Source organism: Meles meles, chromosome 11 (genome assembly GCF_922984935.1).
Source record: "Meles meles chromosome 11, mMelMel3.1 paternal haplotype, whole genome shotgun sequence".
NCBI lineage: Eukaryota > Metazoa > Chordata > Mammalia > Carnivora > Mustelidae > Meles > Meles meles.
This window is the reverse complement of record NC_060076.1, coordinates 93549387-93571087: the sequence shown is the minus strand read 5'-3', so window position 1 is coordinate 93571087 and position 21701 is coordinate 93549387. Positions and strand designations below refer to the sequence as shown.

The window sequence follows — 21701 nt, the reverse complement described above, 5'->3', positions numbered from 1 at the left end:
AAAACACAACACAACACCCACTCCTGTCATTTTGCGACTACAATATCAAAGTCTAGTTTTTACCCAAGAGAAAACAGATAGGAAAAAAACACAAGTTCCAGACATGATTCTGTCATACAGAAGTAGTAATAAAGTCAGCCTTTTTAGGACCAGGTTGACCCAGGGTACCCTGGAGAACCCAACGGTCTCACTATAAGGAACACAAAATAAACCAAATCCAAACTCAGTCATAGAGCAGTCAGTCAACAATTGCTTGTCGTCCAAACGTCGATGAAGTACGTATTTAAGCATGTACTAAGTCTTATAAAAGATACTAACAGGCTATGGAAAAGCTGATACAGAAATAAATAAGAGATAGTGTCTGGCCTCTGGGAACTTCACATTTGTTCCAATAGCCCCATGAGAAATAATACAGTAAATAAAAATAGCAAAGTGCACAGCGGGCCAATAGTGTGTTACCATTTATGTGAATAAAAATATACCTTTTATATATGTTTCTACATATATTATCGAATATCTTTAGAAGATTACAAGAACAAAAGGCAAGAGTAGCTGCTTCTGGAAAGGAAAACCGATGGCTAGGAAGACGGAATGAGGACTTTTTAATGTCTCCTCTTGGACCTTCTGCATTTTGAATCATAGAAAGGTATGAATTCAAATTTTAGCAGCACTTAAATTAAAAAAGAGAGAACTGCAGAACAATAACAACACTATATACATAAACATCAGATTGCATGGCAAAGGCAAATAAATCAAACATAAATATAATGATAGAAAAGGAGCTCAAGAGTTATTTTTCACAATTTAAAAAAATACCTGTCCTCATAAACTAAAATCACTTTGATTCAAATGTGTTTTGGGGGCGCCTGGGTGGCTCAGATGGTTAAGTGTCTGTCTTCAGCTGGGGTCGTGATCGAACAGTCCTGGGATTGAGCCCCATGTCGGGATCCCTGCTCAATAGCAGGAAAATGCTATTGGGAAGAGAGAAAAGGAAGAGGAAAGTCTACTTTCCTCTCTGCCTCTGCCTCTCTCCTCTGCTCATGCTCTTTCTCTGTCTCCCTCTCTCAAATAAATAAATAAATAAATATTTTTAAAAATGTATTTTCAACTTCCAAGGAACACCCTGACGGGCTGCCCAGGGCATGCTCTTCCTTAGGGAGCCTTTCTAGTCTCTCCACTTCACGCCATCTTTCTCCTCCAACACCTCATGTCATGTCACTGCACTGAGCTGTAATAACGAATTTCCTTTTCAGTCTCCCCCATGATACCGTGAGCTCCTAAAAGAGAGGTTGTCTGTCTTGCTCAATCAATCACTTCCTGGCCTAGTGCCATGGCTGCTTCCTAAATGTTTGCTTAATGAATTTCTTAGAGCAAAACACAGCTCTAGACTATATCCTAAAAGGACAGTGAGTGACCGTTGTAGAAATCTTGAGATCTGCTATTTACTGACTCAGGCGAGTTACTTTAGCTCTCGGCTCCCTCAGCTGTGAAACGGGTATAACAGTGCTTACCACAACATAGCTATCCTAGGCATTCAATGAGATTCTGTGTGTAGGATGCCACATAGTTGTTAACGCTGACATTTAAAATGGAACAGATACTGCAGTAACATATCTTACCTTAGGGTCTGAGAATAAGATTATTCGAGTCAACCAAAGTACTGGTGGGTTAAACAAGGTAATATCCTATATAAAGCACGGTCTGCTCTCTACGCTTCCTATGTCCTGGTAGCTGTGGAGGATACCAAGTACCTCATCAATACTACACATTGTGTGGGCATGCACAACTCACTAAGCAGTAAATTTAGTTTCATGACAGAATTCTAACTTCTGCTACAGTATACCTTCAAAAGAAATCATTCACGACACACTCACATGACAAGACTCCAAAGACTCAAAATAAATAAAAATCCCACGCTTAAATACTGTTGCAACACTGGGACTCTCAGTCTCACAGATGACAAGCAGAGACACTGAGTGAAGGCTAAGGGCACTTCTGCAGGAACTGACCATTAAATCAGGGAATCGCAACTTGTCTTCCTCGGATGAGCGATGGGTGATTTGCGTGGGGGCTCATCTTTCAGAAGCGTCCCTTCTCTCTCCCTTAGGCGCCCGTGGGTCTCCCAGTAGTTTTGAAGGACCTTGCAGCCTACGCCCTCTGCTCCTTCTTGCTTTGTTCTCTTCCTCTTCTCTCCCAGCTTCCACAGCTGAGTGCTTGGGCCTGGAAGTCCTGCATCATCTGCAGCTGGCCTGGCCCATGGCGCTGCTCCGGTCATGCGTCGCTCTGCCAAACTCAAACCACGGCCTGAGAATCCCTGCTGTCAGTGCTGGATTATGTCTCTTCAAATTGTATCTCTGGAGACTGATGAGGACAGGCATAACTCATACTTGCTAGATGACAGAACAGATTCGCAACGAGAGAGAGAGGCAGATATTTATGTCCAATTATCTTTATATGATAAAGGGTGACCAACTGTCTGGTTTGCCCAGATTTGTTCTGGTTTTAAAACCGAGAGTCCCATGTCCTGAAAAACTCCTTAATTCTGGGCAAAGCAAGAGAGATGGCTGCTCACCCTAGGATTCACCAAATAACATTCACTATTTAGTTTTATAAAAGAGTTGAATGGAATTGGCCACATAATGAAACCTGCCTGGGCTCGTCCGAATTACTTAGATTACTTTAAATTAGGGCTTGTGAAGTTTGGTCTCTAATTGCATTAAAAAGGATTAGAAATCTTAATATAACTTTCTTCTTAGTTCAGTTAGCAGGGTGAGGTCTTTCTGATGTTTTATAAATGGAAATATTTATGGTAAAATGAATTTAAATGGATGGGTTAAGAGTAAAGTTCTATGGTCAGGCTAGTGGGCTCCAGGTATGTTCTTGGACAATTTGATATTTTTCTTGACCCTCTGTTTTCTCTACTGTAAAATAGGAAATATCCTAGTATTTCTCTCTTTGATTTTGTGGGGGGAGATTAAATAAGGCAATGTATATGAAGCAGTTAGCACAGTGCCTGCTGCTCAAGTTTCATCCATCTATCTAACTATCTATCTATCATCTATCTATCTATCTTACTCACCCACTTAAGTCAACTTGGTCCCCTTTTGCAGGGAGGTGTTAGGATGCAGAGCTATAAATCTAGCAGAGAGAAGCTGCCTCCAAAGCTGCTCACCTGTCTACACTCCAGGGCTATCCCTAAATCTCCTCGGACTATGGGAAGAGTTCTTGGGTAAGCTGTGAGGTAAAGAGGAGCCAGCAGTTCCAACAGCCAGCATTCTTTAAAGTGAGGAGAGATCATGGCTGATAGCTTTCTCCTTGTTATTACTTTAACTTTTTGTTTCTTTTTCTTTCAACTTTCTAACCCCTGCTAATATTCTTACCATTTTGTTTCTTTGAGTTCCTGTCTCGGGTGACACATTTTTCCACATCCATCATTTTCCCTTGAGGAAAAAAAAAAGTCATTTCTATTCCCTTGTAACACAACCCTACATCCCACATAGTGACTCAAGTTTCAATTCCAAGTTCCTATGAAACACTTTTAATCCCCTAGGAAATCTGGTAGACTTCTGAATTTATTCCATGGGTTTCAACCCCTGAGGTCAATTCAACAGTTTAGGGCATATAATTTTGGTCCTACATTTATTTTTAAAGTTTATTTATTTTTTAAGTAATCTCTACAGCTGACATAGGGCTCAAAGTCACAACCCCAAGACCAGGAGTTGCATGGCCTTCTGACTCAGCCAGGCAGGTGCCTGCTCCTAGATTTTCTTTAGGAGGATATACTTTAATTCTCCATCCTTCCCTCAAAGATAGACAACACACGGAGACGCTTTATTATACATTAGTTACATTAGTTTTCTCGCCATTCCTAAGGATGACTATTTATTTTCCATGGGGACATATTCAAAATGCAAGTTGGCAAGGTCACTTCCTTGGACTAATCTACTCCATCTCAAGATCATCATGTCATTGGACCTTGAGCCTTTTATTCTGGATAATTGTCTCAGTTCTGTTAAATACCTATTCTTTAGAAATAGCTGACCTCCACTAAATTACACCACTTTCCCAGATCCACCCATCCTCTTAAGCGGCTGTGGGAACTTTTCAACCACCATTGGAATTCCCTTCTATCTTCCACTTCCCTATTTGACCTCAAGTAACTCTATACACAGATCATCATTGGATCCCCTGGTATACTTCTCAAAGTACTGGGGAAATGTCTACTTTAAATCATCTTAAAATGGGAGGAAATTATTTGAATAGACTGATTTTCCTGTGTTTTAATTGTTCCCATGGGCAAATTGAGAAATAAACACATGCAAATTATTTTGAAAACTGTCTAATACCCTCAGCCAGAAATCTTGTAAAATACTCTATGGTAAAAGCATCACCGTTCTATAGGAAAAAAAAAAAAAAACCACACCCATTTTTATTTCTTAGTGTGCCCAGAAATGAGCTCAATATAATAGTGCAACTAATGGGGCGCCTGGGTGGCTCAGTGGGTTAAGCCTCTGCCTTCGGCTCAGGTCATGATCAGGGTCCTGGGATCGCGTCCTGCATCGGGCTCTCTGTTCAGCAGGGAGCCTGCTTCCTCCTCTCTCTCTCTCTGCCTGCCTCTCTGCCTACTTGTGATCTCTCTGTCAAATAAATAAATAAAATCTTAAAAAAAAAATAGTGCAACTAATGCAAGACTCAAATTCAACCCAAGCTGACAAGCATTTTAGCTTTTCCTCCCTTACTCTAAGTCTGGGGTTATTTGCATGATGGAAAGAAACTATGATGCTCTGTACATACCATTCTCCCACCTCTCACCCCCACACACGTGATCTTCGCCCAGCAATCCTGCGCAGCTTTACTGTCATTGCTATTGAACAATGGAATGTGTTTGTGCCACCTTGAGAAGGCAAATCAGGTTTCCCCTAGCTATGGCCCAACTGTTACCCCCTTGGAAATGCTACTACAAGAGTTCACTGCCACCTTCCAATGTAACCAATGCTGCAGGACAGTGAAATGGACAGGACTGTAGCAAGAGATGACACAGTTTCACATGGTAGCATAGCTGAAACCCACTTTGCATAATTGAAAGCAGCTCCTAGAAGAGAATGCTAGTAAGAAGGCAGCATTTTAAAATCCATGTTTCCTGATTGGGCCATCACTAGCATTCTGGGTAGGAGAGTTCCCAGTTACATGGGACTGAGCTGCATGTTACCGAAGGGTGAGCATCTCTGGCTCGGCCTATAAGTGCCACCTTGACAAAAGCAGCTGCCCCATACATTTCCCCATATGCACAGTGGAGACCATTGCAATAAAGGAGATACCATTTCTCTTTAGACAGAAAATGACTGCCAGGGTTACACCAAGAAACACCAGGACAGCTCCCAGAACCATGAAGTGAGTCCTCTCATTTGGTGGAACTGGAAGTGGTTCTGAAAAACAAAAGAATCCAAAAAGAAAGTGAAGATGAAATTTTGATGGGAAAAGGTTAAGAGAAGAATCATCCTTGAAGTTGAATTTCGGTTAGCTTTGGGTTACAAACAGGTCCTGACCAGTGAGTGGCTGGAATGGTGAGATACCGCTGAGAGGAAAATGAGAGCCGCACAGAGAAGTGGAAGCAGCCCAGGCTTTGGACAGATGGGCCTGGGGTTACATTCTGCAGCCACTCACTAGCTTTGAGATCTCAGGCAAATTCTTTCACCTGCCTACAAAATGGAAATGATAATAAATTCATTGTGAGGCCAATGTTTGTGAAGAGCTCAGTACTAAATGTGAGACTCAGTGACCTCCCTTGCATTCTTTTACCTAGAAGCTAGCGCCTGTTGTATACCGTGAAGATGGGACAGGAAGGCCAGCCGGCACTGCCCAAGAGCTTCTACCTCTTCGTGTGTGTGGCCTCCTTGTGTGTGTGGTTGAGGCCATCGCTCACTGTCTTTTCTTTCTCAGTCTGAACATCTTGGGACATCTGATCCTGGGTACTTCCCACCAGTCTGTCTGTGGGTCCATGAAGGATGAAAAGGGTCCCCTGGCACATGACATTCAGAGACTGTTAACTGTCCCTCCATTAGTCATGATCCCTGACAACCTCTTTCAAGCTTTAAAGCCACAACAGTGGTCAACCTTTCTCTAGTAGCTTACAGTTTACAAAGCCTGTTTATATCTATTTCAATCTCAAAATAAGTTCAGTTAGTCATGCAATACTAAAAAAAAAAAATCCTTGGTGATAGATGAGGAAACAGACCCCAAGCATTTCGGTGAATTACCCTAAGTCTTCCCTCAGATAAGTTGTCAACTTTTAAATGGCAGGAACCCACAAATGCAGCCCCTACCAAAGTGACTCATAACCCAGTAAGAGCATCTCTTTAAGTTTCTCAACTTTTTTTTCCCCTCTTTTCATTCATGGGACAATCTTGTATTGCCCTTTCCTGCTGGTTGAATTTTCCACCTGAGTTCTCTGATGTTTTTCCTGAAGTAGCTGAAGCTAAACTGGCAACATCTACTAGAAGTGGGGGGCATTGAGAAGTGCTTCTCAGAACAGCCCTGGGTTCATTTATCATGCTCTCCTGCTCCACTTTCTCCAAAGGTCTCAGACTCTCATCAGACTCCACATCCCACCGTACCCACGCCTGTAGGGTAGTAAGAATTGAGTCTGTGCTGGGAAGAGCCTCAAATCATATTCATACACTATAGCTCACTCACCCCTACAGTCACCTTGCCCAATAGTTTATAACTTTTATAACTGTTATAATTAGGGAAAGTGAAACACGCAGAAGTCGAGGAACTTAGGAAGGGACCACAACCTTATGTTTCATGCACGAAGCAGACAGAATGCTTTGTGTTGAAATGCCATAGACTATCTTGGGGGTGGGGTGGATGGACGGGCTATGTTCCATTTGCTGGCTACCACAGAAACCCTGGAAAGAAAGGAACAGCTCTGATGTGCTGGGATCTGGATTCTTGCAACACTGCCTGAGCTGCCCCCAGATCCATTAGCCATAAGAGCATTTTCTACATGGCATGGGATTGCTTTACCTGTTTCTTATCGTTTCCTGGAAAGTATGAACAGTGTCTTACTCTTCTATGAGCCCCTGATGCCTGGCACATAGGGCATATTCAGTAAATACTTGCTGAATGTTTATGAAACAGCAATATGACTTGGATGAATGGAGATGAGGATCAACTTTTTGTACGTATAGTGTTATACATGCATTCACTTATTTAATGAATGATGGATGCCTACAATGAAAAGGCATCATGCTAGAGGCCAAAGGACAGCAGGAGGCACATATGAATTGAGACATTCAGAATATTACCTGGGATGACCAACATAGCAGTATTGTTTCTGTCTTCCTCAGGACCTGATCTTCGAAAAGTGCAATAGAAAATCTCATTAGCTGTTGTGTTGATTCTCAGTGTGCTGGTCACATTGAAAAGCTTCTCTTCCCCGTTGGAATTAGTGATGGTGGTTTTGCCACTCAGGACTTGATGGTCGCTGCTTGTCCAGATGACTTCAGCCTCAGGGTAACCCTCAGCCTGACACATTAGTTCGTGTTCAGAGGTGACAGGATCCACAGAAATTCTTTGGTTGATTCTGCGGTATGGGGCTAGGTCATGAGCAAAAAGGAGTCAGGGCAAAACTAGATATGTGACTTGGTGTCATCTACATTAGGAAAAGTATCAATTCAGGTGGGTTCTCACAGAAATAAGCTTGATGTTCAGATGTTTCAGCAGTGAGAAACCCCTATTAGTCCTGCTTCAGCTCGCCCACTCACAGCTGGGCTATGTTTTAGGTCAAAGGAACAACTACCTTGCTACGAAAATCATATTGCTGCTATTTTTATTAGCTCCAAGCAAATGCACAGATTAAAGAGAATTGTCATCTTTAAACCAATAGCCTTTTTATCCAAATATAAAATGTGTCTTTCCATTTACTCAAGTCTTTTTCCCCTCTAAAAGTACTAAAGGTATCTTTTTCATAAAGCTTTACAGTTTTTACATAGGGCCAGCCCTTTTCTTCTTAACTTTACTTCCTGGATATTTTCTTTTTGTTGCTGTAATTCTGTCTTCGTAACATGAACCTCTCCAGCTGATCAGCATGATTTTCTTAGACCTTATTTAATAAACAGAAAATCTGATTTTCATGTGCCATTTACTTTTCCAACTACAGGTCAAGGATCAGAAATTACGCATGAAAAGAGTATGATATCATTACAGAAACTACTACGTGTTCCTGGATAACACTTTTTAAAGTTTAAACTTATTTTCTACTTCAAAATAGTTTTAGATTTACAGAAAAGTGGCAAAGATAGCACAGAGCCCCCACCTACCTACCACCCAATTCCCCCCTACTGTTAACACCTTATATTACCATGGTGAATTTGTCATAACTAAGGAACCAATGTTAGTACATTACTATTAGCTGAACTTCACACTTTGTTCCATTTCACTAGTTTTCCCATAATGTCCTTTTTCTATTCTAGGATCTCATCCAGAATACCACATTTATGATACCTATTTTTTGAATGTTTTTATGCTGGCTATTTGAATAAACATTTAAATAATTATTATACTCAAGAAAGTAAGTTTAAATTTTAGGTCATTGATTAAAATTTAGCTCATTGCTTTGGGACCCTTTTAGGATTAAGATATCAAGTGTACTATTTTAGTAGATTATTTAATGCATTTACATCACCTAAGATCTTCATTTGTGTTTATTCATTACAAGCATGGTAATGTATCATTATTCTGCTGGTATAATCTTTATTTTACTCCTAATACTTCAATGTAACCACCAGTGGTCCACGCACAGCCTTGACTCTCCATTTCTTTACCAAAGGTGTAACAACGGCTTTGTGATGACATCTATTCACAGGGATTTAATACAAAGCAGCCAGAATCAAAGAAGACTGAAATAATGATGTGATGTTTTGTGGTCTTAATTCAAGGAAATCACCAATAGAAACATAATTGTAAAGCAACATAATTGTAATTTCAAAACACATAAATAATGGTTCTCATGAGTACTTGAGTCCTCAACGTTGTATCTGTTATGTTCAACAATCCTTCAAAAACATAAATCCATTGATCATACTTCCTGAAACAGTATTACCATAACAGGGTCTAGTTCACATAGTACAGGGCTTTATTTCTGGGCAATTTAGTTTACAAGACTAAAATCACAGATAATGGTGAAGTACTAAAGGTAAAATGTTAGCTTTTTCACTCATCTTTTTTTTTTTTTTTAAAGATTTTATCTATTTATTCGACAGAGAGAGATCACAAGTAGGCAGAGAGGCAGGCAGAGAGAGAGAGAGAGAGAGGCGGAAGCAGGCTCCCCACCAAGGAGACAGCCCAGTGCGGGGCTCGATCCCAGGACCCTGGGATCATGACCTGAACCAAAGGCAGGGGCTTTAACCCTCAGAGCCACCCAGGTGCCCCCACTCTTATCATTTTTAACAGAATAATAAAGGAGAATGTTGTTTTATGCCTAAGCATATGTATAAATGTGGTATGCTTCTCAGGATCCAATAAATGAGTGGAGTTGTTCTACTAGTTCATTAGGTATCCACTATTCTAGTCTCTAAAGTAGGACACATGTGTTGCGATACAGGAAGAAAATATTAGAACTTCCACTAACATATGAATTTTTATCATAATAATTATGAAATAATCTAAACTCAATCAAATTTACTAATTGACACTGGGCCTCACTTTGTATGCCACATGAGGGTCTTACAGGAAGAGGGAAGTTTTGTGGACAATACTGTTATGAACCCTGGGGTGCATGTATCCCTTTGGGTTAGTATATCTGTATCCTTTGGGTAAATGCCTAGCAGTGTAATTGCTGGATCATAGGGTAGTTCTATTTTCACCTTTTTGAGGAACCTTCATACTGTTTTTCTACAATATCCAAATTATGGAAACAACCCATCTGTCCATTGACTGATGAATGGATAAAGAAAACATGGTATGTATGTGTATATAAACAGACACACACACACATATGCACACAAGAATATTACTCAGCCATAAAAAAGAATGAGCTCTTTTTTTATTTGCAATGATGTGGATGGAGCTACAGAGTAAAATACTAAGTGAAATAGTAATAAAAAAAAGAAATATCATATGATTTCATACATACTAGAATTTAAGAAACAAAACAAATACACATAGGGGAAAAAAGAGAGAGAGAAGGCAAACCAAGAAACAGACTCTTAACTGTAGAGAACAAACTGATGGTTACCAGAGGGGAGGTGGGTGGAGGGATGGGTTAAATAGGTGATGTGGATTAAGAAGGGCACTTGTGATGAGCACTGGTTGTTTTATGAAGTGCTGAATCCCTAAACTGTACACCTGAAACTAAAACCAAAAACCAATACTCAAGATTTTCAAGCCCATCCACCTTTCTTAACAATGAATTTCACCTTAAACTATTAGCTAATAACAGTGAATCATCATAATTAGCAAGGCGTTAAAATAGGATTACATTTTTATTTCATTCTTTAAAAATTTCCATCTTTTAAAAAAAATTTCCATCTTTATACATTTAGAGAATGTACAATACATTAGGTTGAACCATATGAAGTTAGTGATGTTCAACTTTTACCTTTTAAAAATGTCAATTTCTTATGCTATATCCTTTACATTAGCATAAGTACATCCTTTCTAACTGTATACACACACAAACACACATATTAGCTAACATGCTTTACTGATGGAGTACGTTATCAAAAACATATGCAGACTCCTGGTTTACTGGATATAGAGTACACATGTGCTAATCCAGTGGTCACATCAAGACCAAGAAAAGCTCACTGTAGTTTTGAAGTCAATATACCACTTCATACACAATCTGGAGGTATGAAGACAGGGAGTAAAATCTGGTTGTTAGGAGCACATACTTCAGAACGAGATAACGTGAGTTCAAAACCTGCCTTTACCACTTACTGGCTGAGTGAAGTTGGGTACATTACTTAACTTCTTTGGGCTTCAATTTACTCCTTCATAAAATGAGAATAACACCACACACATCATTGAATCTAAGATGCCATCTATAGAAAGACACACTTAGATATGGAGATAGTAAAATGTGAAAACATACATCTTAGACATAATGGAGCCCCTACCCCATAGAGTCGTTTGAGGATTAAATGAGTTAGTATAAATGGTTAGGACAGGCCTGGCACTTAACAAGTACTACGTGAGTGTTAATCTCCACTATGGTAAGTACTAGAGCTGCTTCCCTCCCCTTCTTACTACTACCATTGAAATGTACTCATGTAACAGTTTTCAGAAAGAACTGGCAGTGCCTCATGAACAGACTTGGAAATAAGTTTTCACATCTTCAAACCTCTTCATGTTTCAAAATTTTTAGCCCTATCCTATTTGAGGAAATATTTCATTCATTCATTCATTCATTCAACAAGTATTTTTTGTGTGCTCTTGTCAAACTCCTCTTGCATGCCAATGCCTAGGGATTGAGCAGTGAATAAAACAGACCCAAATCTCTGCCTTTGTGGCGTACATATTTAAGAGAGAGGAGAGCAATAATAACACAGGTGCATTTGTATGTGTTAGATGAGGATGAACAGGTTACGTGATACATTAGATGGGGAAAAATACTGTAGAAAAAAATCTAAAGGCTGGCTGGTGAACTGGGGAGTGATGGGGTTGGTGGGGAATGATAGCAGTTAATCCTTCGTTCATATGAACAAACTAGCCTCATCAGGATAACTATGCAAAATTTTGTTCTTTCAGTTGTCTGATCCCATTTACGTTCCTTAAAGTATGAGTGGGTGTTTCATTTTCTTCATTATTAGGTTCAATGTTTAAGGAAAAACAGCATTCTTAAATGAAAGTCAAATGCTTGAAAGTATGATATTTAAACTGATAAGCATGAAAGGGACAATAATACCCAGAGTGGTAACAATAATTGAGCTAATCCAAAACTAAAGTCTTAACATATTTCAGTTTTGAAATGCTTCACCTATAAAATCCCATGGTGAGTAAACTCCCTGTGGGGAAGCTGTGTTACCACATATTTGCAGTGATGGGAAGAGAAATGTTACTGTGAAATCATTTGCATATAGAGGTGACTCAGGAATTGTACTTCCTTGAGTTGTGAAGTTCATGCAAAAAGGCTGTTTCCAGTGGTGACACTGCCCCAATGCAAGTGAAGCTTGGTGGCTGGCTTACTCTCAGTGTAGCTCAACTCAACACCCAAGACCCCTGTTTGCAAATGACCACAGGATGGACTGCGACTAGGATGACAGTTAAGTAATTTATAATATAAAAGGGAATGGACAAAACAAATCAGATCGTCAAATCTGGCTGGTCATCTGCTTTGCTCTATCAGAACCCCCTCTTGGAAAATCCTTCAGTGCCAAAGGTTTCCTACTGTGTTGAGCCGTAACAAAGGACATCACAGATCAACAAAGGATATTAGAGAAACCAGAGTACTTGAAAGAACACTCTTCCTTATTACAGGACAGCTGTACCACTCTGCATACTCCCCAAAGGTTGATGAGAGACCCTCTCTTCTGCAAGTGGAAACTTACACTCTATACTTCCTTTCACCTGACTGCCCAAGCTTATGGTCTTCCTCCCCAGCCCAGATCCAGCAATGCTGGCTGTTCATGGGACTAAGCATCAATAATTTCTTCAATGTTACGAAATACAGTCAGTGTGTAATACATGCTGATGAGCTGAAGAAAAGTTGAAAATACCAACCTGGGATCCCACCAGCTTGCTTTCATAAATATCACTGTTCTGGAGAAGTATATGGCAAAATAAAATGAAAATTAAATCTACTTCCCAAGACAAGGGACATCTTGACCACAGCAGCATTAATTGATCCAGAATCAGAAATTCAGTTATGTGCGATAAAAATAGATGCATTTCTCCCAGTTGCTATATTATTTGGACTGAGTTTACAATGATCATTTAACCCTTTATGATGAATGTAAACTTCTTCTACTTGTAATCCTGACCTTCAGATTGAAGGTAGTTAGACCAGGAATGGAAAGAACAAGGAGTAATGACTGGATTCTTGTCGCACACTAAAAGGTCATCATGTAAACTAAAGAAGCTGGCGGATAATCTCAGAACTGTGACTAGAGAGGGCAGATACTAGCTCAGTATCAGAAAATAATTTCAAAGGCTATGGAAGGGAGGTCTAAGTGACCAGGTCTCATTGTGGAAAGTATGTGAGCAGAAGGTCCCTTAGGGGGATTTCTGTTCTTCAGGAGTTTGGATTAGCTGCTCTTACTTGGGATACTTTTATCTCTCAATTCTATGAATCTTAACAGTGAAAGTAGAGGGGATCAGCTAAGGTGTTTTCCTTTTCTTAACTATTGGCAACACAAAATTTTGAATGCAGGTGACCTGATGACATATTTGTGGGTCAGTACCCGGGAATTTGACACTCACAGTTCCTCTACAACACTCCGAGATAACAGCAGTGTAGACTTTCAAGATGAATATATGCCCAGTGACCATAGTTTATACTATCTCTAAAGAATAGTTTCCTTTATGTTTGATATTATTTTTTTGCCTTTACAGATTGACTTCAAGTCTTTTTGAATGTGAAGCTCACAGTGAGGTCTGTTTTTATTAATTTGGAGTTAACATAGAGAGGTATAAAGGAAGGAAAATGATGGCAGACTTAATAAATTTAAAAAAATTATAGCTGAGTAAAAAAATTTCCTGGCAGGACACAGAAACAGTGGCTACTATCTTGACATGCCATGGAAGATGGCAGTGAAGGGAGAAGGACACTTTTGTAATTCATACTATTCCCTTCCACACTGTCTGAATGGTTTGCAAGTACATGTATCGTAATAATAAAAATGTAAAGACCAGGAATTTATCTTTAGGAGAAATGAACATACTGTGGGACATGCCCCTACCATGTCTGGCTCTGGAACTCCAGGGGCTGCCAAAGAGGAAGTGTTTGAGAAATGCTCATTGGAGGAGCGTGTGAATGAATGAATGAGCAGATTGCCACTGTGGAGAGCAAGGTGGACTTCCAAGAGGGAAAAGTACTCATAGAGATTGGGCCTCTTCACCTGTATGCATCCTTACCATGAACTTTCAAAGTAATCCGCTTGTAGTCAGCACCGCCATAGCCAATCAAACAGCAGTAAACCCCCGCATCCTGCAACTTCACGTTTGTGATCTGAAGCGCCGCCTTCCCCATGAAGAGCTGGTCCTTCAGCAGCTGGGCCCTCTGGCTGTAGCTGCTGTGCTGAACTTGCAGGTCTTCTTTCCCGTTCACAAACTGAATAATTTTCTTATCCTCCATTTCCCAGTAGACGATTAGTGCAAGCAGGTTTAACTGTTTTTCTATTGGGAATTTGCACTCCATGGTCACATTGCCGCCGTGCTCCACTACGTACAGTTCCTGGGAAACTGTGATCGTAAATGCTGTAGAGAAAGACGACCAATTTTCAGAAGATGGGAAACTCCTCAAAAAATTTACAGATACTTTCAGTAATTATCCCTGGGAAATGGATAACAGATAATAGATAGATAATGGGTTAATTTTCCTTCTTTCAGTCTGACCATACTGCCTATATCTTTGTCCAATACAAGGCGTTTATGAGATATAGAAAGAAAAACAGAACGTTCTTTCTACAAAAAAAAAATTACATTCATCTTAAATAATTATTATGGTTTTTAACTTATGGTTAAAATATTTAAAATATAGAACCTAATGAAAGGATTTGGTGTCTTACCTTTCAGCAAATGGCAGTAGGCCATGAATGCCAAGACACTAAATATCCTCATTTTTCTGGAGTGACCTAATTATGGAAAATACAAAAATAAAAATGCTTTATTCAATAATTGAGCACCCAGACATTATGGGTCCTGGCAGTTCTAAATAAATAGCCTTCGGATAACCAAAAAAATGACTGATTTGTAAGTGTGAAAATGCAGCATGGAATTTAGAAGTTTAATACCTTTACTTATAATATCCCACAGTCCTATAAAGCCAAATGGAAAAAAGTTACAGTGATGAGAATCTTTAAATGTAATTACAAGGCCTGAAAAAAACTTACAATGAACACTCGAAAGAGGCTAAGAAGAAAATATTATACTAAAATCCTCTCAACTATTTCATGTTTTTTTCTGCAGTAGAACATATCTAGATATCCAAACCTGCCCTGTGCAAAATTTCAACACAAGGACAACCTGACCTCCACATCTCTTACCTTTCAAAGCTTTTTCTTTCACCCTAGACCCTGAACACTTTCATCCTGTGCTTAACTACTCAAGCCTTCCGTATCACCATCCCAACTATGCCACTTTTCTTGCAGGTGCCATCCTTCAAAATCTCTTCTGTCTTTGGCTTATTCCAAGTTATAAATCCTATTCTCTCAATAAACTGATTCTACTAGTAGCAGGAATGAGAGGGAGAAACAGTTGAATTTGACCAATTCATACTAAGATGTGAATGACTTACAGCCACTCTTTTAGGGCTAGAATCTGCCTAGATTCTATGCTTCATTTTGTCGTTCTGTGTGAAATTCTACCAATTATTTAATTCGGCAAACATTGATTGAGCAAGTATTCTGTCGCAGGCATTGTTTTAGGTACTAGGAATACAGCAGTGAACAAGAAAGAAAAATTACTCTCATTTTGGACCTTATATTCAAGTAGGGGAGTAAATAAAGAAGATCTGTACTGCATTTCAGCAAACATTTCTTATACACTTTCCCTCTTGTGTTATACATTATGTTTACACACTTTGAGAAGTCAGTTTTCCCTCTTAAGGTCTCTTTGACCTCTTGTATACATACAAAAACTCACCAATGATCAATTAATCTATGCTATACATATATAAGACAGAAGATTTATGCTCCTAATATATAAATAGCTCCAAAAATCAGTAAGAAAACCACACGCAACTCAACAGAAAATGAGCAAAATGTTCTAGCACACAGTTCAGAGAAAAAGAAATATAAATGACATCTACACATCAGAAAGGATGCTCATAGACGGGACTGGAAGAGATTATGCTGAGTGAAATGAGTCGAAGAGAGAGAGTCAATTATCATATGGTTTCACTCACTTGTGGAGCATAAGGAATAATATGGAGGACACTGGGAGATGGAGAGAAGTGAGTTGGTGGAAATCAGAGGGGGAGACAAACCATGAGAGATTGTGGACTCTGAGAGACAAACTGAGGGTTTTGGGGGTGGGGAAAGGTGAGTCCAGCAGTGGGTATTGTGGAGGGCACGTATTGCATGGAGCACTGGGTGTGGTGCATAAACAATGAATTTTGGAACACTGAAAAAATAAAATTTAAAAAATAAAAAAAAAGAAAGGATGCTCAATATCAACAATTTTTAAAAGTGTAATTTTTTTTTTAAGATTTTATTTATTTATTTGACAGAGAGAGAGATCACAAGTAGGCAGAGAGGCAGGCAGAGAGAGAGGAGAAGCAGGCTCCCTGCGGAGCAGAGAGCCCGATGCGGGGCTCGCTCCCAGGACCCTGAGATCATGATCTGAGCTGAAAGCAGCGGCTTAATCCACTGAGCCACCCAGGTGCCCCTAAAAAGTGTAAATTTAAAAACATTAGGTACTATTTTTCATTTATTAGCTTCACCAAAATTATAAAGATTCCTAATATTTAGTGTTCGTAAGGATATGAACAAATGGGTTTTCTCACTCCATGATGGTAGGAATGTGAAGTTATATATAACATTTTTTGGAAAGCAATTTGGTAATCTCTATTAAAATTTTAAATGCATATGACATACAAGCTTTCACTTCCTCTCCTAGAAATGTATCCTACAAAAACAAAAACATATACGTAAACAATGCATGTGATATGATGACATTGCTAATCTTAGCCACAAACTGGGAATATTCCAGATAGCCTAACTAGTTAAATGTTGTGACAGTCCTACAATGTAATACCACTAAGGACAGAATTGTATTAATTTTGCAAAGATGTAGAAAGTTGTAGAGCTGTACATGTAGCAGAAATCTACTTTAGTTTAAAAAAAAAAAGAAAGAAAAATCTGTGTGTTTAGACACAGGGAATGTCCAGAAAAATCCATACCAACGTGCTGATAGTGATTATCTCTAGGAGTGAAATCAGAGGGACAATAAGCAGGCTTTCACTTTTTTATACCTTTTTAAAGATTTATTTATTTATGAAAGAGATAGCTAGAGAAAGGCAGAGGGAGATGGAGAGAGAGAATCCCAAGGAGCTTCCATGCTGAGCAAGGATCCCCACAAGAAGCTCGATCCCATGACCCTTGTTCATGACCTGAGCCTAAACCGAGAGTCTGGCACCCAACTGACTGAGCCACCCAAGCACCCCATTTTTTAAAATAAATTTTCAAATGAAGAAAGGATGGGAGAAAAAGAAAAAAAAAAAAGATGAGATTGTTAATGATTTCTTTGGTGTTTTTCCATGTCCATATTTTCAAATAAATGGTTATGTTTTCCTCTTCTAAGAAAAAAATAAAAAAACAAATTTAGTGAACCATTTCACCTTGCTAAGCTGTGGAACGTTTGGGAGACAGAATATAGAATGGAAAGAACCCTAGAAACTCACACATCAGAGATGAGGCAGAGTAATAGTATTTGTTTATTTTTATGTTTTTCTTCATTATTTAATATAAACACAATATAGAAAATGAAAAAAGAAGGGGAAAATCACTGACTATTCCATTACTTTAGCCCAGGAAACATTTCCTAATGTCTAGAAGTATTTTTGGTTATCAAAATGCAGTGGGGTGGCGGCGAGGACTGCTACTTCCTAGTGGTAAAGGCCAGGAATGCTGCTGTTAACCATCTACAATGCACAGGACAGCCACCACAGCAGAGACTTATCTAGGCCTCATTGTCAACAGTGCCAAGGTTGAGCAACCTTGCAACCACTGTGAGCATGCCAGTACACATTTTTCTCCCTATGAATCTTTGTAAAAACAATCATAACCTTATCATACATTTAATACTCATTTTTCTCATTGACTATATCAATATGTTTTCCATTTTACCAAATGATATTCATAAATATTTTGGAGTTCCTATAATGTTTAGTTCCCCTACTGTTAGGTTTAAAATTGTTCCCAATTTTAAAAATATCATAGATATTTGTGTATTCAGCAAATATGTAAGTGCCTATGGTGTGCCACGTTGCAGGCCAGGCCCTAAGAACTGATTCCCCAAGTAGAATTTTAATCAAGGAGAAAGAACATCTTCCTGGTTCTTGACACATGTAGATAACTGGTACGAGTTACACTGTATCTTGACTGTGTATGGTTTTAAAAATATTTTTTCTAATTTGATTATTGAAAAGTTATAATTTGAATTTTTCATGGGTTTGTTGATTATTTTGGTTCTTTTGTGAATTATTGCATCATTTTTCACCCTGTTTATCTTACTAGTTTCTTATCAATCTGTATGAACCATTCATGTTCATATACACATACGCAGGTAAAAATAAAAAACAATAAAGTAAAATAATCATCATTCTCTTGTTAGCGTTAGGTGCATAATTCCTATTTCTCTCCTTTCTGTTCTCATGCAGGCCTGTAAGAACATGAAGATTGTTGAAATGAGTCTGCGGAAGCTATCTCCATGACCTTTGCTTGGGCAAGAGTTGGTTTCACCACAACCAAAAAAAAAAAACCAAACCAAACAAAAAAAAAAAAACCCAAACTGTAATATTATAAACAGAAATACACTTGTTGAGCAAAAGAAAACTTAAGATAACCTTTAAGATACCCAAGCAAAGAACTGCTGAACACAAAGGGAAATGAAACCTACTCATGGGTTAAAATTCATTTTCCCAATGTTTATGGCATACTCTGGTAGACTTCCTATCCTTAAAATGAATTTGTTTGAAAAGTTTACTGGACTCTGATGGGTTAGAGTTGGTATTTACCTAATTCCTCATGATACTACCTTTTTCCAAGGTTTCCTTCCCTTGGAGTCCCGCTGTCATTAGTGGGAAGAAAAAAGGAAGGACAGAGACCATGTGAGTAACCGTGCTCCTTACATCATCCCCACATCAGGGCAGTTGGTCTAAGAGAACAGACATCTTCAAGTAAGAAACTATATGATGGTATCTCTGGATTCCCATGCAAGAGCATTTGAAAAGCAAGGAAATGTGAACTAGGGAAGAAATGAAGAATGGAGAAGCAGGTTTGCCCCTGGGGAACTCAGTATAACACTACGGAACCTGTAGTACTTCTGTATCTCCCAAGGGTAGCAAGGTAGGAGGAAAAGAGGGGAAAAGAATTCAAGCTTCCATTCTCAAAAGTAGGAGCAAGAAGTGTCTTGATAGCTGCTGGTTTAGGGTTTCCTTTTACTTTCATCTGATGTATAAAAACTTTAATTTGATTTTCAAAAAAAAAATTCCTAGAGTTCAACAATGTATCTCCACGATGAAAACCTACCACATTAATAGTTCAAGAGAGTGATCTATTAAACCCAACTAAACCCTGTGCCCAAACTCCTTCCCCTCAGTCACCCTGAGACATTCTTGTATGTTTCCCAGGTGGCTTCAAATCTCCATACTTACCTCAGTGGCTTCTTTTAAGACTACACTCTAACTACTGTCCTGTAACCTCTGCCTACTCTATTCCACTGAAAAAGGCTGATTTTTTTTTCTTTAGACTATCATAGTTCTATCATAGTTTTTAAATTACAGTTTATTATAGTTCTATCATAGCTTTTTTCTTTAGACTATCATAGTACATAGTGGGCAATGTAAACCGGGCTCTTTCTTAAAGGTGATTTCCAATATGAATCGAAGACCTTTAAAATATTCAGACTCTGCCTAAGTAGTTAAAGTTAAAAGAGTTTATCTGAAGGAAATAATCAGTAATGTCCCAGAGACTTACAAGCAATGATGTTCACTGAATGGCTAAGACACTTAACCACTATAAATAATCTTTATGCCCAGCATGGGGTATTAATTTTGCACCATGGAATGCAGCCATTTAAAAATATTTATCACATTTTAGAAGACTATTTAATCCATAGAGAGGTACTGGGTGGCTCAGTTAGTTGGTTAAGTGTCTGCTTTGAGCTCAGGTCATGATCTCAGGGACCTGGGATCAAGTCCCTCACTGGGCTCTCTGCTCAGTGGGGAGTCTGCTTCTCCCTCTCACTCTTTTTCTGTGGTCTCCCTTTCTCTAAAATAAAATCTTAAAAAAAAAAATCCATAGAAAAATCACACAAGGCATTTTTTTTAGGTGCAAACAAGGTGAAACAACGATACTTGAAACACTCCCTATATTATAAGACAAAAAGACCGTGATCTTTCTCCATCAGGACTCCTGAAGGTCCTCAGAGCAGAGCAAAGAGCTCGGGTTGGGGTATCCTGGCTCTTACTTACAGTAAGAGGGAGCCTTAGGAGATGCTGCCGGTGTGATGACTTACTCAGAGCATACTGCTGGAGCAGCTGAGGGTGGACGAGGACCCAGGTGTCGGACCTCCAGCCTAGGAATTTCCCTCTAGAACCAGCTACCTACCCCAGGGCCATATTCTTGAACACGCAGAAACATATACTTACAAAACTGATATTAAGCGAAACTGAATCCCTACCTCCCCCTGCCCTACGAAAGGTCAAACCTTTTAGCTGTTCCTATTAGTCTATACAGGTATCAGCTCTCCCGCCTCGTCAAACCCTCGCGCTTTGCCTGGTCCTTCTCTTCTCTTCCACCCAAAGAAAAGGACTTCAGACCAGCTGCTTTTTAAAGTGCCACCCGAGGGGCGCCTGGGTGGCTCAGTGGGTTAAAGCCTCTGCCTTCGGCTCAGGTCATGATCCCAGAGTCCTGGGATTAAGCCCCGCATCGGGCTCTCTGCTCAGCGGCGAGCCTGCTTCCTCCTCGTCTCTGCCTGCCTCTCTGCCCACTGCGATCTCTGTCTATCAAATAAGTAAAGTGCTACCCGAGATGGCCAGAGGCACCTCTGGAGGGAAGGATGCTCCCTACCTGCTGGCGGAGGGACTGGCGACGGGCTCGTGGGCTCAGCACGCTCTGTCCGGGCGGTGGGGCTGCAGCCAGGGAGGCACACTAAAGAGCAGGCGAGGGGAGGGGCTGAGGTCTCCGCCTCCCCACCCCGCCCCCCCACCGCCCAGCCCGTCAATCCGCGTTAGGGTTAGTTACTTCCCTTTGGGCTGCCCCGCTTTCCAGTGGGGGAATTAGCGGATTCTGCACTCTTGGAAATAAAGGTGAAACCGAAACTGAAACTTACCGTTCGGTTTCTTGTAAATCAGCTTTTAAAAAGAAAAGCTTCAAAGATTAAAGCAAACATCATCCCCTATTTTTAAGATTTATATATTTATTTGGCACAGAGACAGCACAAGCAGCGGGAGTAGCAGACAGGGGGAGAAGCAGGCTCCCCGCTAAGCAGAGAGCCCTGTGTGGAGCCTGATCCCAGGACCCTGAGATCATGAACTGAGTCAAAGGCAGATGCTTAACTGACTGAGCCACCCAGGAGTTCCCAACATCTCATATTTTTAAAAACAACGGTTTAAAACAACCCAACTTCAGACGTTGTAAAGTAAATTACCATAAGGATTTCAAACAGTTTTATCTTCAGGATACAGACACCTTAAATTCTGCCATCAGCTTTCTCCCGCTGATAAAAAGCTTTTTACATGATGAGGGAACCTCTTGACATAACTCGATATGATTCTACGATATATACAAAATATAATGACAGCTCACAAAGCTTTG

General features: G+C 39.7%; 1 protein-coding gene across 4 annotated transcripts; it reads right to left on the bottom strand.

Annotated features, from left to right (window-relative positions):
* Positions 1–984: 984 nt before the first annotated feature.
* CD274 (CD274 molecule) lies at positions 985–21136 on the bottom strand. 4 transcript variants are annotated; one of them, XM_046023214.1, is made up of 7 exons: positions 20955–21136; positions 14730–14795; positions 14077–14494; positions 7308–7598; positions 5319–5426; positions 3381–3440; positions 985–2542 (listed from the first exon to the last, which is right to left on the bottom strand). In XM_046023214.1, exons 3-7 carry the CDS (start codon positions 14357–14359, stop codon positions 2451–2453), a joined length of 834 nt encoding a protein of 277 aa, XP_045879170.1. In that variant the 5' UTR covers positions 14360–14494; positions 14730–14795; positions 20955–21136; the 3' UTR covers positions 985–2450. The 4 variants fall into 4 exon arrangements, with proteins under 4 accessions (XP_045879170.1, XP_045879167.1, XP_045879168.1 ...); XM_046023211.1 differs by having other exon boundaries at positions 14077–14418; positions 20955–21135; XM_046023212.1 differs by having other exon boundaries at positions 985–2390; positions 14077–14418; positions 20955–21133.
* Between the last annotated feature and the right edge of the window lie 565 nt (positions 21137–21701).

What these genes read in the sequence shown, in the direction of transcription:
- CD274 (XM_046023211.1), bottom strand. Translation starts at nt 14,781, where the DNA reads ATGAGGATATTTAGTGTCTTGGCATTCATGGCCTACTGCCATTTGCTG. An exon ending in CTACTGCCATTTGCTGAAAG is followed by an intron (nt 14,419 to 14,729) that starts GTAAGACACCAA and finishes CTTTCTCTACAG; the next exon opens with CATTTACGATCACAGTTTCC. An exon ending in TGCTATGTTGGTCATCCCAG is followed by an intron (nt 5,427 to 7,307) that starts GTAATATTCTGA and finishes TTTGTTTTTCAG; the next exon opens with AACCACTTCCAGTTCCACCA.